This window comes from Polyodon spathula, chromosome 13, assembly GCF_017654505.1.
Source record: "Polyodon spathula isolate WHYD16114869_AA chromosome 13, ASM1765450v1, whole genome shotgun sequence".
NCBI lineage: Eukaryota > Metazoa > Chordata > Actinopteri > Acipenseriformes > Polyodontidae > Polyodon > Polyodon spathula.
In genome coordinates this window covers 1,601,784-1,618,684 of record NC_054546.1, presented here as the reverse complement: position 1 = coordinate 1,618,684, position 16,901 = coordinate 1,601,784, and the positions used below count along the sequence as shown (strand labels likewise).

General features: G+C 34.3%; 1 protein-coding gene across 4 annotated transcripts in view; it reads left to right on the top strand.

Annotated features, from left to right (window-relative positions):
* vti1a (vesicle transport through interaction with t-SNAREs 1A) overlaps positions 1 to 16,901 on the top strand; it is a 109,680-nt gene that overhangs the window by 12,063 nt on the left and 80,716 nt on the right. For 2 of the 4 annotated variants that reach the window (XM_041269521.1, XM_041269523.1), the window contains exons 4-6: positions 3,595 to 3,672; positions 8,546 to 8,566; positions 13,403 to 13,487. In XM_041269521.1, coding sequence (XP_041125455.1) covers positions 3,595 to 3,672; positions 8,546 to 8,566; positions 13,403 to 13,487 — 184 coding nt within the window. The remainder of the gene's footprint in view (positions 1 to 3,594; positions 3,673 to 8,545; positions 8,567 to 13,402; positions 13,488 to 16,901) is intronic. The other 2 variants (XM_041269522.1, XM_041269524.1) reach the window with 1 other exon arrangement.

Genomic DNA, 16,901 nt, shown 5'->3' with positions numbered 1-16,901 from the left:
AAAAAATGCAATTTTATCGTGTCTAAATAGAAAACATCTGCTCCTTATCCACTTACTGGTCACAGTAATGTGATGCACATTGCTTCCTCACATACTTGAGTGATTTTGCAGTAAAGAAGGACAATAATGTAATTACGTGCTCATACAATATCATAAAATAAATACCAAAAAGATTGTCACATGTCTGGATTTGTTTTGTGGTAATGCTTTTTCTTAATTGTACTTGTGGTTTTGCTGTCACACTCTTTATAATGGTTTAAAAGAAAAGTCCCTTCACATTTTTGTAATAATATTAAGTAATGGGGGAGTGAAATGAACACTGTATTGGGGAGAAGGAAAAACAAAGAGAACAAACTGGCTGATGGGTCTGATTAAGGGTTAAACCCAATAAAGCCTGATTTCTAAAGTAAGAAAAAAAAAAACTATTTCATCCAAAAATTGTAACAAATAATGTAGTTGTTAACCTGTTGGGTCCCTTCATTAATGTTGTGTTGCTGTTATAAATTAGCAATGATCATGATTATAAGAACAAGTAAATGTACTTCCTTTTTTAATACGTGTATAAGATGGTAATATAAAAACATTACACTTCCAATGTTTTAATTCTTAAGAGTATGAAGGACTAGTACCTGATTTTATCTGATTTCCCAATAAACTGTGTATGTGCGGAACACAGATTTATTTAAGCAAAAACCAGAAACCTTGCTTATAAGCCTTTCCCTTTTAATTTCCTATATTTTGTAGTGCAATCTTTTGTGTTAAATTAATAAAATTGTTCACTACAATTTATTTGTTATTAATCATACAAACAATTCTATATTTAAAGTGTTTTAAAAAAAAATTATAATATTAAAAAAAAAAACAGTTCTAGGGTGAATTTGTTTAAATAGCTCACATACCATTTTAGATTAAGTTAAGAAAGACCTTTGTAATACTTTGCGCTTCAGGGAATGCTTACCCAATTTTTTTTTTAAATCTGACAAAAGAAAGACCTTTTCAAAAGCTTTTTCTCTCTTGCAATAAGATACACTCAGTAAGGTAACAGTGTGTTCATTCTTTTTTTAAATTTCAAAGAGGCCCAGCTGATTTCTTCTGCAATTTGATCTCATTCTGTCAGAATTGGAGAATCTGCTTTTTTAATTTTATCTCCTTTAAAATATTCCAAAAGAACATAATCACATTGCATTTTTAACACAGCTCCCTTGGGGGCTTTGTAATGTATGATCATTGACTTTCACTGCACATCATACAACTGAGTTAACCTTTTAACATTGAACTAACAAATAAATGTAAATATATATAATATATATATATATAATATATATATATATATATATATATATATATATAAGATGACTGTATAATTTGATCTACAATAAACCACATCCAGTACATGATAACGGAGCGCCCACTGTGTAGTCCTTTAGAGCTGTAGGAAATTGTGACGTTTTAATGACGGACTGGTGTCACGCTCTGGGTGATTTTATGGATAGGGTGGCCGTATTGCTCTACGTTCACCGGAGCATATCTAGGACATCTCAGCTTGTTTATTTAAACTCACATTGTAATGCGTTCTGGTACTTGGAATTCTGCTTTTTGTCCAGAAAATAGACACCTATTTGAATGCACTAAGATGTGACTTTAGAATTCAGAACTGTCCCAAATTGAGCCAGTAAGCATATGGTCACCTTCTCTATTGACCCCACTTGTTAAAATCTCTAAATACAATAAACGCAAATAAGTCGGTGATACAACAGGGCTACAGGTGTTGGAGTGGCAGGGTTAAGATCTGTAAATCGACCTTTTAATAATGAACATGCAGTGGCATGAATAGGTAGCCTTCGCAGTTCCATTTCACTAAAGGCCACATTTATCAAGCTGTAAATCATATGAGAAATGCTGCAGACTTCTATTGAAACAGTTGTTCTTTGTTCCAGTCACTTTTCTTTTTTACTTTCAGAAGAATAAAGCCCAGTATTTCCCATTGTTTTTTTTGTTTTTTTTTATTGTTTGTTAAACACTTAAGGCTTGCATTGCCAGAAGAAGATCCTCAGCAGTAACAAACTGGCAATTTAAGAATACTTAAAAAGCTGTTATTTATACCTTAAAGAAGATGTCAATCTTCAAATCAAACCCACTCTCATTTTTCAAGCTACAGTTACCTGCAAGCCAGCTTTTCCCAAAGTTACTGAGGGCTCTTTAAGATGAAACAAGTAAAAACTGCAGTATGTGGGCGTTTGCACAGGAAAAAGCATGGGAAATGTTTGTATCTTTGTTTAACCAGAAAGTGACACAGACCAAAAATATATAGATTGTATTCTTGCCATACTTAACATCTCTGTTTCATGAACTTGCCTACCAAAAAAAGGGCAATTATAGACATTTAGCTTTTTTGAAAAATGCTGCTCAAGTAAGCTGTAATCATATGTGACAATACGTTTTTTAATTTCCATGGTTTGGTGCAGTTTTCTGGTGTACAAGGAAATCTAATTGGTGCCAAAAATATTATTATGATGTTGATAGAAGTAATACATAAGGCTTTGCTTTAAATTTTACTGTGGCTGCCTGTTATACCCTATAGTGTGCTTACTGCTGTTTAAGCTGTTTAGGCAAGATTAAATACAGACAAGGTGTGAAGGTGTATGATATATATATATATATATATATATATATATATATATATATATATATATATATAATATATATATATATATATATTTTTTTTTTTTTTTTACGGTTTTGGTATAAAGTATAGTTAGCAAGGTACATTTTATTAACAGTTTTTATTTTTTTTGTTTTTATTATTTGGAAATATTAGTAGTAAATACTAGTAAGCACACTTGTCATGTGTAATTGCAGTGTAAAGAGCTGTAATATTCACACACTCTTTGTTAATCAAGTATGTCTAGTTGTTTGGTGAATATAGACCATTTTTTCTCTATAGCATTTCAACACAAAGCTACTCTGGTTATTTGCAAAACATTATAGTCTGTAGATATGATTTGGGTAAGCTTAATGAGCTAATCTTCTGTCACAAGAGAGACACATGTTTTAATGCAGTTAAGTCATCTCTTGTATTTACTGGCTGTAGTTGCTTCATGTATTTACTGGCTGTAGTTGCTTCATGTTCCGAGTAAGCCCAACACAGTTTTTGAGTACAATATGTTGTTTTAACATTTAATGAGCTATATGTGCTTTACCTTTAAACTCAGCATCACAGCCTGTAGTTTGGACACCGCAATACACTGTTTACTTAAAAACGGTTGTAAAAGCAACCCCAAACCTCATGTAGTGTCAATCAAATCCTGCAGATGAATTATTCTCTGTATACTCCTAGACACACATTATTACAGATGCAGAACAAGCAAGTTGACAGCAGTGACACATGTGGGACATGCTTTTTCATAGCAATCTGGTATTTTTATACATACATATACATATTTTTAAGCTTGATTTTTATTTCTTTTTTTCCCCATTTGGTTTTTATTGCGCGAATGTAACATCTCTGTTTTTCATTGGTTCCATTAGGGGGCTCTCGTGCTTAAGGATGCCCAGTTATTGCAAGCTCTAAGACTCTGTCGTCTTCTTTTTCAGAAAAGGTCACGCATCGCCTACAGTGACGAGGTGCGGGACGAGCTCCTGGGGGATGATGGGAATTCCTCAGAGAGTCAGGTAGGATGCTAATCATGTAGCCCTTGTGGGTGGCTCGAGGGTGAGGAAGGTCACGGGCACACAGGGCTTCTCAAGCTGCTCGCTAACCGTGTTTGCAACAAGTCATGTGGAAGATATGCTGTTTAATGCAAAGCTGATGTGTGAATTAGGTTCCCAATGCTGGGGAGAAGACGCTTTGCCTTCCCATAGCTACTCTCTGTCTGTGTTCTTCATTTCGGATTGCTCATTTTGTTGAAGCAGCAATTCCTTTCTGTAATGCGTTTCGGTCTTGTGGACCAGATCTAATCATCTATCAAGCAAACTGAAAGTAGACCAGCAGAGCAGAAACTACAGAGTGGTTAAGTGTACACATAGTATCACTGAAGAAAAAAGATGTCATCTATATAAGACATGGCAATGATGCATATAATATATTTGGAAGAACAACAAAAATTATAGTTTAAACTTTACAACCCTTCTCAATTGTATTCTTAAATCAAAAGGTTTTAGGTTACAATGTTTCTTGTAAAGTCTTTTACCAAGGTAAAAATAATCACAATATGTTATAGGCACTATAAATAAACCACTGACAATTCAAACTGACTCATTCAAAGAAATATTGCATCGCTAACTGTGTTTCTGTTTTTGGAATTTAATACATTAAGCGCTTGCTCATTGCTGTTGCAATTTTATTTCTGTAACAATTCTATTAGATATTCTACTTAAACAAAAAATATGTTTAATGTTTAAATATCTGCTTTTTGTAACTAAGCACTAACTCTTTTTGACTACTTCTCTTTGAATTAGTTTAACAGCTTTGTATGTAAATGGTTAATAGATGTCATAGACATATTAAGACTAGATCAACATTTTCTACAGCCGAGCTGTCACAAATAAAAAAAAATTTTGTACCAATTCAGTAATAACCTTTTCACCACACATCTTACAAACATATGTATCATCAGCCAAAATATGTAGTTGATATGCATATTGCCCATCGAATTAGGGAGAAAAGGGATTATGATGACATTTAGAGCTAGAATTTGGGGGGTTGGTTGGATCCCAGAACTGTCATAAATACAAAAATAAAGAAAGAAAGAAAATCATTGTTTTAATCACAAAGATAATCATGGTCTGATAACTTTACTATATAACATAACATTAAAGATTTGTTTTTAATCTTTGAATTAAAAATAAACAAAAACAGTTAATTTAATTTGGCTAAATTATAGATAGCAGTCATTTTTTTTTTCTTTAGAAATTGTTGGATAATTGTCAAAGTAAACACAAGAACTAAGCGACTCACCTTTTAATATCAAACATTTTTTCAAGTGTACTCTGAAGAACGGTATTTTTTAATAAACGTTGCCTTTTTCTCCAACAAGCGTTACTGGCCATTCAGTGTTTCGGGGGAGGGGGGGCAGCGACATTTGCTACACAGATAGTGATCATTTCAAACCTAAATCTCTTCTTATGAAAACTGCACATTAATACAAAATGTAAACTTTAAAAAAAATACAATATAAAAGATTTTTGGCCACCTGGTGGTAAACCATTTTCCGCTGGCAGATGAATACAATCAGCAGCTCAATCTTTTTATTTTTGCAGATGCCATATTTACCTCATCTCCATTTTAAAAACTTCTGGTGAGAACACCAGACTGGCTCTTGCTGTGTATGGAGTGTGCGAAACTTCACTTTTCATACAGCGAGCAGGGTGATGGAAGGGAGGGTAGGGGCAAGCTGCTCAATTTAATTCCTGAAGATCTAAAAGCGGTCAGGATTATTTCATACAGCCTCGGCAGAGCAGAGCATTACCAGACACAAGTCTGTTCGTTACGTGCCAAGGATTCATAACAAAATAAATAGAGAGTCTTCATAAGTTCTGAAAACGGCATGTCTGCCCAGCGATAATGTGTAAAGATTGTTTTAATAGAGTTCTGCATTTATTCGTTATCTGTATGCGGACAGAGGCAGAATTGGTGTTATCGCATTTTTTCTTTTTTTTAATAATTCGGTAGTTTATCGTATCACGTGTTCCTGCCTCTCTGTCTCTCTCACACACACACACACACACACACACACTCGCACTCGCACTCGCACACACACACTCGCACTCGCACACACACTGGGGCATGGTTTCGATTTCAGTCACAGCAGAAGGCTTGGCCACAAGAGATTCTGCTGGTTTGAACCGGCATGAAGCAGATTTAACAGGCTACAAAGGAAGCAGATTAGCACTTGTATCAAATTCTGTATTGAATGAAAAAAAAATGGCTTTGTTTGAAAATCCGCTGATTATCATAACAGAAAATTGCAACGGTGCAAATATGAATACAGCCTGAAAAAAAAGGGGAAAACACAATTTGTAATTATAACATTTTATAATGTATTGCGTTCGATTTAATATCAGTTCCAATAATACCTGGATATTGTTAGTATGTATAAATATGCGACCTAGCATAACAACACAATAAAGAAAAATCATTAAAAAAGCATAGCTCTAGAGCTTCTGCAAATCTTTCATGGAGACTTGAAATCGGCCAAGCAGCACAAACAAGATAGAACAGGTTTTGTTTGGACCCCATTGAAAACAGCCGCGGCACTGCAAGTGATCATTGCTTGTGGCGGGCTGGTGGGACACTAAATAGCCTGGTCTGTGGTGTAGTTTTAAACTTTGGCCCTTTTAAGTAATGCAGTTATTGTAAAGGGTGATGACCTTAAAAAAAAAGAAATCCCACAAGCAGTGTTTCTTATTTTACGGAAGAAAGGCGTTAATTATATTCTGTTCTATAGTAAGATTTTCTCAACTATGGGGTTAGCCGCGGGCTTTCTAGTCCAGAGCGCTCCACTTACTATTTCCGACCGAAGAGACTTAACTGGGTTATGTTTTATAGAATTCCTAAATTAGACAATTGGGTAACCTATTGCACTATTTTAAATTCATTCTGATACTTCATTTTTTATAAGAATTTGACATTAATTGTATTTGTTTGATTTATTTATTTGCGTTTAAAAAGAATATTTATATTTTGACAGTCGCCAGTCTGGCAATATAGGTAAAAGGTAAAAACAATAAGACCCTTGGCATAATATTAACATCTGACAGACAAATTCCATGAATTTAGATATTTTCTTAAGAAAATAATAAAATAAACAGATGTTTTCTGTTGAGCTATCTTACTGATTTGTATTTAAGTATGACATAAACAAATTCCTCCTGGTTTTTTTGTGTTTTTTTTAATAAAACGCAATATTATATCTGTGTTGTTACAGTCTGTGTTTGTATTAGAAATGACAAAAGTAGACTCTAATAGCAAATGGCATCAAATATGTATTTTTTTCTTTTCAACCTACGTTAAGGTTCTTGGGTTTTTCTGGTGGTTGAATACATAAATGAATATTCACTTTATAATTTGGAATATGTTTTTTTGTATGTGGTTTATTAATATAATTATCAGTGTGGTTTATAATCTCCTTATTATAGTGCTTTCAAATTACTGTTCTTGCCTAGTTATTCTTAAATTAAGGACCACTCTGCACAAAATCTGAAGTGCAGCAATAATTGAACATCAGTTCATGTACCTTTGTCTGGATTGAATTCATAATTTATGATCAAGTCTGTTTCTGATACATTAGCAAATTATAAAAATTGAAAATCCAAAATGACCAAACAGTAGAAAGTAAGATGAGAAGAGGAGCTTACAATGGCCCTGAGCCTCCCCTTCGATCTGGTAACCTTTAATCTTTCAGGAAATGCAGATACAAAAAATACCTGCAACGACTGACAAATTAAGAAACGTGTGCTTCTCTCCTGCAAAATGTACTTGTCTTGAAATAAATGAAAAGGGTAGTTTACATTTTTTTAGTTTGCCAATAAAGCACATTGCTTAAAAGACTTGTAGATGTAGCATTATTAAACACGTATGTGTTGACATGATCACACATTTAGTGCATACTGATATAATGTTTTCTTATAATGTACAAACAGTGAAATGTGAACAATAAAGCCAAGTTTGTGTCAGTAAACAAAGCGCATTGTTTAATCTCATGAATTAACATTTTGGAATTCTAAATGATTGACACAAACGTGGTGGTGCATAGCTGGCTAAGCAATATAGGTCTTTTGTAATGCAAAAACAGGATAGTTGAATATTGCATTTAAATTATTAAATGGATTAATTGCATATTAGCAGAATTAAAAAGTACTGTATTTTATTTATTGGCATACTTTTTTATTTTTTAATACTATTATTGCCATAAATAACCCGTAGTCTTTGGGATCTGCAGTGCATAAAAATCTATTTAGGTTAGCCAACTTCTCTTCACTTTCTGTACAGTATTGTATGAACAATGCTCTCGCTGAAATAGGAATACTCTGGTCTCGTTTTGTATCCTGGATAAATGAATATATAAATACATAGGTGAATGGTCACTGAAATGCACTTAACAGTATAAACAAGCATGCATGTACACATTACACAAATACATCTATAGTGATTGACTTCGACCCCATACCCATTTTGTACCAGTTCAGTATTTTAAAACTGAGCAGGATGATTCTTGTTTTCTCCTTTGCCATATTGAGTGCTGTGATGTGACTCTGATTTATTTTCCTTGATGATGGTACTTTAGATGTACTAAAAAAAAAAAAAAGAGAGAATTCCATTCCACTTTCTTTGTTTAAAGTGACAGCGCGAGAAGTGATCTTTGTTTGTTCAAAAACTCTGCATGAATCTGTGTTTAGCTTCGTTTAATGTGTTTGTCTGTGATTTCTAAATGCTAAACATGCAAACAGATAAATCGTCAAGGTTAATTCTGTACCCTGCCGCTTGACTGATCTCTTTCCTGCCATGTCTTTCCTTTTTATCTTTCTCTGTGCTTTCTTGTTGCAGTTGATAAAGTTACGTGAAGAGGTAAGTACTTCCTTGCTAGCTATTTTAGTCTGTCATTCCTTCAAAACCTACATTTGAATTTTCTTTTAGTTGGAAACATCACCAGACTCCTTGCTCCTACTATTTTAACATAAATACAAAGAAAACTTTTCTTAAATGGTATGAGCTACACCTTCACCATACAATCCTCAAACAGGGCCATATACAATGTAAATTATTTAAGATTTTGATTATATATATATATATATATATATATATATATATATATATATATATATATATATATATATATATATATATATATATATATGTATATATATGTGTGTGTGTGTGTGTGTGTGTATATACACACACATACACACACACTACATTGCATCTTCTTGGTCATTCTTTGAAGCTTAAATAAAAATAGTGTGCTTTGAATTAGTATTATCATCAGCAAAAATAGTTAAAATTTCCACTGGTTTATAAATTATAAACCCCTTATAAATTGTACGATTTCCTGAAAGCAGCAAAGTCTATACAATGTTAGTTTTTAAAGTGACACACTGTACAGATTTAAACATACGTTCACACACACACACAAAAACCCCTCAAACTGAAACAATATACTTTTCACAGTAATTAATTGCATTTCTGTAATTAAAATGCAATAGGCATAGTACTGTAGAGTTTTTTGGGGGTTTTTTGCAAGAATAAAATTGTCTTCTTTCAACATACCATACCAATACCATACCAATTTCATTTATATAGCATCCTGCATGTGCAAGCGCCCCAGAGTGCTTTACAAAATAAATAAATAAACAGCAAGCCAAAAGAGCTTCTTATTAAAATAATTAATTCATATTGTTATTATTATTAATGATTCATTATTGATAAATTATAACCTGTGTGATTAACACATATTCAGAATATAGCTGTCTTGTAGGAAAAAAATGCATGTATTTTTTTTATACAAACAAATGTCCTTTTATTTTGTGTTATGCTTTAGTTGATAGTAAATATTTTTGTATGATAGTGACAAAAAACAAAATTCCTCTTTATTATTATTATTATTATTATTATTATTTATTATTATTATTATTATTATTTGTTGTTGTCGATGTTGTTATTGTTGTTCTTGTCATTATTATTCCAGCAGAATAATTGTACCATTGATAATTTTTGGACCCTTTAGTTTATTAGAACAGCAAGCTGAATATACTGCTGTAACGTACAGTACTGGGTGCAAAGATTTCAAAATCAAATGTCTGCCTCTTATTAGTACTGCAACATTATCACTGGTCCCACTTTTTTTGTTGAAGGTTGTCCTTCTTTGCTTGTTTTTTTATACCGGTATTTGCATTTAAGATATATCTAATACAACGCTGTCCTATAGATATTCACAGTGTTTCTTCCTGGACTATGTCACGTCCTGTGCTGTAGAGTCTAATTGCAGCTAGAGAACTGGTGGGACTGAGTGTCAGCACAGCGAGTGGTTTGATAACAGGACGTGGCAGCACTCTTGCTGCTACAGCGTTGTCTTTGAAAAATCAGCACATTCCAAATTGAAGTTTCAAATTTACGCAAGGACCTAAAAGAAAGGGTCTTTGTTTAGAAACCTTAGTAAGAACTCCTTTACTGCCTAGCAGTTCCATTGCCTTTAATTCATATTGTTTATCAATTTATTGAAATTGATTGTACAGTATTTCTTTTTTAAAGTAAAGGGTTACTTAATTATTTTGTTTAGATTTAAAACAGCACTTCCTCTGGAGGTATTTCCATCAAAGCTTTTGAGCTTCTGTACACTTTTTTTGAAAAACTATATATGTATTTTTTCTACAGAAAAACATGTTTAAATATTTAGCACCAGTATCCTCAGCTGTTTGACACTTGTAATTCCTCATCTTACAAGTTCCAAACAAACCCTGAGAAGATCACAGTTGGGATGAATCATAACTGTCATCATTATTCAGTTTGACGCTCTCGCTCATTGAAATAATAAGGAATCTTCTGTACTTTAAAAAATTGTTATATTAACCACTGCTTGATATAAAAAACTAAAAAACTATATATACACACACACACACACACACACACACACACACACACACACACACACACACACATCTGCATTGTTCTCTGGCTCACTCTTAATGCCTACTGCTGGACTAAAGAAAAAAAAAGTTTTCAAAACAAAGGTGTTGCTCAAAACAGTCTCACCGATATCTGAAAGGCAGATGTTAAAAGGATCATTTTCTATTGGACTTCAGTGGCAAGTCCAAATTAATCTTGCCTCCTTTACAGTGAAGCCTGACGTGGATCATTTAGAAAGTTTCTTGCTCTTTGTAAAAGTCCTGTTTCATTTTGTCAAAAGGCCCATACAAAGAAAGTTTCCTGATTAGAAGAGCAGTCTTGGTCGAGGTAGTGGTGATTGTGAAGGAGGTGGTTGCTTGGTTTGTATTTGTCATTTAGGACAGGTGAATTTTAACACTTATCCCTGGGGCTTTGTGATTCTACAAAATCAATCCTTTGCCTGAAGTCATTTAAAAAAATATATATATAATTTTTTGCTTTTCTGCTTTAGTTTGCAAAATCACATCTTAAATAAACCAAGAGGCAGCTGTTGTATATTTAGCAACATTATGCTTTTTTTTATTTTTTACCCATGTTAATTTACTTCAGGCTAATTCAGGCCATCCTGCATCTGTATCATTATTCATTATTATGGAATCCGTATTGCTTCCTTGACCTTTACATCAGGTTCTGTCGATGCCCATCTGAGTGCATTGTTCTAATGATTCCCCCCCCCCCCCCCCCCCCAAAAAAAAAAAAGAAAGAGAAAGGCAGAAATTCAAGGAAAGCTTTGAAGTGGCTTTCGCTACTGCAGTCGGCTGGCCGCCTCTCCGTGATGTGTCACCTTTGCCGAGAGGGAATAGGGAAATCACGTTTCGAATGGTAATGATAACATACTAATCACTTGAATTCTTTGAAGATGGGAGCGAGATACTCTGTCAGTATCCCTGGCTGCCAGTGCTCCAAGGCACACAGGCATCATGGTGTAGGTGTATTAGCTTAAGCGTGCATGTCAATACAGCCTGCATCTTCCCAGATCCATAGGGGCTCATTAGAGAGAGACAGCTCGTTTTCCCTATGTGTACGCACCCCCCTTTTTTAAACTATTAAAAAGTATTTCTGCAATTTTAAATGGCATCTGTCAACGGTGAAAAAAAAAAAAAAGTTCAGAGAAGGTTTTTTCCTTTCTGATTGCCAAACTTTGAAACTGGTTTTGAAAAGTGAAGTGTCGTCTTGTTCTTTTTCCTTGGAGTGATTAGTTTGTACATCTTTTGACAGCTTGACTCGAACTAAGGATATGGTTATTTTCCTTTTTAATGTGAAAGAAAATGGGAATAAATCCTCACAAGAAAAGTTACTATTAAAAAAACAAAACAAAAAAAAGAAAGAGGACATGTCTTAGCTCAGGATAGCTATCCAAAGAATAAAAATAAATACATTTTAGAAAATCAGATAAATAAAGAAAAAAAACAAAATTGATACACTATAAATTAATACACAAAAAATACAGAATAAACTAACAAGTAAAAGAGCATATTTTGTGAACTTAGCAATTACAACAGTATGAATGAAAACATGTGTGTTTTATTGCAATCTCAATACTTGCTTTCTCACTTATACACTTTCAAATCAATCTTAAATGGCAGCAGCACTCCTGTGATGTATCATTCTCTTCTCATGTTGGCTTTGTCCAGACACTTGGGTCAAATGTTTAAGTAGCGGCTTTTGGGCCACAGTTCCCTTCTGGGTGTAGACTTTTTTCTTTTTTTTTTAATGTAGCCACATCTAGTTGAATGCTGCTTCTGCATTGACTGCTTTGAAACCTTGGCTACTTATTTGATTTTAAAATGAATGTCTAAATATGTTGCTGTACATTGAGAACATTTTGGAATATTTACCTTCATGCTAAATATCAGTTGCTTACATTAATGTATTTGTTTTCTGCATCATGACAAGCACCTTTTTTTAAGACAAATTGTTTTTAAATAAATACATTGTACACAGTATTCACTGTAAATCTTTAAAAAACTGCATGTAAATTTACAAATGTGTCATCATTTAACTGTTAATATAGTATCCATTTGGGAAATGTAATTTACCACAGTTTACTACATAATTGATAGACAGTGGCCCAAACAACCTCAATGCTGCCTGTATTCAATTCTTTAACATATTCTATTTTGCATAAGTGTGGTCCTCCCCCATTGTTTATATTATATTCTAGGTTACATAGTGTAACACCAGAACTAAAAAGATTATCTACATTTCTCTGGCATTTGTGTTTGATAAAATAGTCTGAGCAAAAACCAAGATAAAACAATTGCATACATGATGTTTGCATTAAACACAAAACAGGTTTATTAGGCATGCATTTGTATCCCAGTGAATCAGCAAATTGTGTTAGTCTAGGAGTTGTGATCATGTTAGCATACAAAGTGCAGAGACAGATTCCAGTGTAATAGAACTAGTTTGCTGGTGCATTCATGCATGAATCAACCTTTAAAAAGAAATGTTGCCTAAAACACCAAGGTCCTGAATGTGCACTCCCAAGAAAACTGTTTTGGAATATGAATAACAGTAAATAAGCAATGTATCATTGTTACTGGTACAGAATGACTACAGAAAAAAAACAACATAAAATTGATATACACCCCTTTTTGTGTGGTAATCAGACAACGAACACTCCTAAGATTGTATTACTCACGGTGAGTTTAGGGTCAGTTATTTAGATGAAGCTATTCTAATATAGATCTGTATTATTGAGTGTTTTTCATGTGTTGCAATCTTTGTTTTCTGTTTCAGAGAGCACATCTGTTGGATAACGCTGAAAAGCTGGAAAGGTCATCCCGAAGACTAGAAGCTGGCTACCAGATAGCTGTGGAAACTGGTAAGCATTCCAGATAGCTGTGGAAACTGGTGAGCATTCTGAGTGCCAGCAAATTGTCTTGCTTATGCACAGCAGTGTTGACGACAGATGACATTTCAGGGGTACATCAAAGGAGCACCACAGACAGTTGCTTGAGATGTGGTTTTACATATCACACACACACACACACACACACACACACTAATGCAAGCTTGTTTTTCTTCTTCTTAAAAGACAAGAATCTGCTGAAAAAAAGCTTTATCCATATGCTTGGTTGACGTTCCAATAGCAGTAACTTGCATGTTGTTTTTAACCAGCATTAAAGCTTCCCCTGTGTTAAAACCAATGCAACATTTTAGGCAAAAAATGAATATGTTCACCTTCTAAACAGTTTAAAAAGAAGACTGTAATGATTAGAAGATGATATTTATTCCTACACTGTCACCACATTGTTGATGCTTAGTGTATTCCTTGGAGAGATAATGTGAAAGATCATTGTTGTGACAACTTTTCCTTGCTTGTACGCTAGTTAGAATAAGCTTGTCGGTCTCTTTCTTTTTTTTGTTTTAGTCAGACCCCAGAGATGGTTTCCACCATAGAAACATACCTTAATGTAGACCTGATGTAAAACATGTGTTAAAGATTATGTACATGTGTTGTGAAAGAACTGATATTTTGCCTTTATAACTGATAAACATGTACTTTTCATGAACACTGAATATCTGTCTTGTTAGTGCTGTGGTAGTTGAGTCTCCTCTCGTTCAGTTGAACTTCCCATATCCAATATATTTGCTGAACCTAAACATCAGTAGAGGTAAGGGTGAGAAGTCTTCTCCTCCATGTTGGCTTGCAGGTGGTCCCACAGTGCACTCTGTGGGGGACAAACTGTACCTAATAGGTTCAGACCAAGATGGAAGAGAAGGCTGGTCAATTGTTTGGAATGCCCAGACTTTTCAAATTGAAAAAAAAAAAAAATCAAAAAATGTAATTGCACAATGACAAATGGTGCAATGAAAATGGTATTGAAGCTTTTATAGTGGCCAAACTGAACATCTCAGCTTCTGCGCTTTCCAGCCAGTTTGAACCCAGAATCCCTCTTTGTCCTCAGCTGTCGTTGCTTGACTGTACGGCCTGTGTTTTCTTACATAAACACCATAAACACACCTGAACATAAGCTGCCAGGCTGCTAAGAGAGAGGGGTGAACACAAACATTAGGCCTTTTGTTTGAAACCGTGGCAGGAAAGACACAAATTCCCGTGCTGGAATTGAAAGCTTTGCTTGTTGGAGGCCTTCCTGTGGGCTGATGTCAAGCAATGCTCAGAAACTCTTGACGGAAATACGAAGTTGGGGGTTATTCAAGAGTACTGTGTCTTTGCATTGTTACATCTTTGGCCTTAACACATTTATTATCTTATCTTGGCTTGCAGAAGACTGGAGGGAGTTTAATTTGCTACCAGTGTGCTATAGGTGTGCAAATGGTATGATGGCCATATATTCCCAGATTATTGTGTGTTCACCAGTTAAATATTCAATTGGGTCTACTATGTCACCTATTACAAATAATTGCCAGTATTTCCTCTGATGGCACAGTAGCATTCCTGGAAGTGAAAGTATCCACAATTCTGCCATTACAAATGAACCTTCAAAAAATATTAAGTATATTGCAATTACCATTTAGAAGTAGTATTTTGTATTATTGAGAAAGCTAGCCTACCACAAGCTTCTGGAATATTGTATCCTGATCAATAAAATATGTAACTCTATTAGCAGTGCACCCTGAAATACGATGGGAAGTGATTATACAGAATACATGAATCGTGCTTAATAAAATTAAAACTTCAGCTAAAAGTTTGAAGGAGAACAATTATTTGAACTTGCTTGGACAGAAGTAAACCATTCATCTGCCTGGCTATGTAACGTACTCATGGGTTATATAATCACTGTTCATTTTTGTCATTTTGCCTTTTTACAATGTTTTAAGCAATTCTTAATGTGTTTTAACAACAAAATATGGTTAAATGAGTTTTCTTTGGCAGTTCACTGAAGAAACATTATCCAAAAGTTTAGTTTACCAAACACTATTTTTAAATTAAAAATGTTCTTTTTAAATTTTTTTTATAGCCTTTAAATAAAATAGTTTATTAAAATAAATGTCCATTTTTTTTTTTTTTTTTTTTTTTTGTGCAATATTGTTGTAAAAGTGTACATTGGTTCAACTGTTTTCTACCGTTGTTGAGTTATTCATTGCAGTCTTGGTTATCAAAATGTTGTGAGCAGTAAATCGACTCCTGATATCCATAGTGCCCTTTTGTGAACATTCAGCAATATGATTGGGAGTAAACCAGTAGGGCAGCCCGGCTCATGCATAGACTTCAATCTAAATTGATCTGAAAATGAAATACCTCATTAGGAATTGATTTCAAGCAGTTTAGATAAGCAGTGAGAGCCTTCGCTTGGCCCTGGAGGCATTGGCTCCTGAAAGTTCACTCAGTGCCAGGTACAGAACAGCTCAACAGGCCATCAACTTTATTAGTGCAGAGATAAGCTGATTAAGCCTTGTCAATCAGAGGTGCCAGTAGCTCAATTGAGAGCCCCCTCTTTATTTGTGATAAATCATTGAAGCAATCAACAAAGCTATAGATGTGCGCTAGGCAGCCCTGCAGTTGTCACCAAGCAGAACGCAAGGGCCCTATGATGATGTGACGACTATATTAATGAGTACATCAGTTTGTTCAGAGCGTTTTGATTTTTGCACTGGTATTAAGAGAGGGGAACATCGTTGATACAGCTTTACTGGAAAGCAAAGTGTGTTAGAATTAAAAAATAAAAACATAAAAAGTTCCTTTTGAAGCCTACCATGGCTTTGAGCCTTGCTGTGTCAGTCAGTCGGTGCTCAGGTGTGCCTGTAACTGGTACGCTCTGATCCTTATCCCATTCTCTACCCACCCCAAGTACTGATCAATAAAAATAAGTTGCCAAAATGTGGGCTTGATGGACTGTATTCTGAGTATTTGAAAGCAGTGTCGTGCTGTACGTACTTGTAGACAACTGTAAAAAAAAAAAATAAATAAAGGTTGATGTAGGTTGTGATACAATTGTGACAAACCCAGTACATAACGTGCCACAATGTTTCTAAAATACAAAAATTATATACATATATAACAAATGCCCACATTAACTTGGCTGCCAGTTTAGATTTGTATGCTCACTTGGTGGTATAATAGTGCGTTGTTTTATTATTCTGGGTTTAGTGCCGGTCCCCTGCTAATGAAAGGCAGTTGTGCTTTCCATTTCTTTCTATCTTGTTTGCTCTGTGCATGTAGATTAACCCTCGGTACTCGAGATAGTGGAGAGAACCATCGACATTCTGTATCATAAGTAAACAAGAGGATCGCTTTCTGAAGTGATTAATAATATACATCCTCCCTACAAAT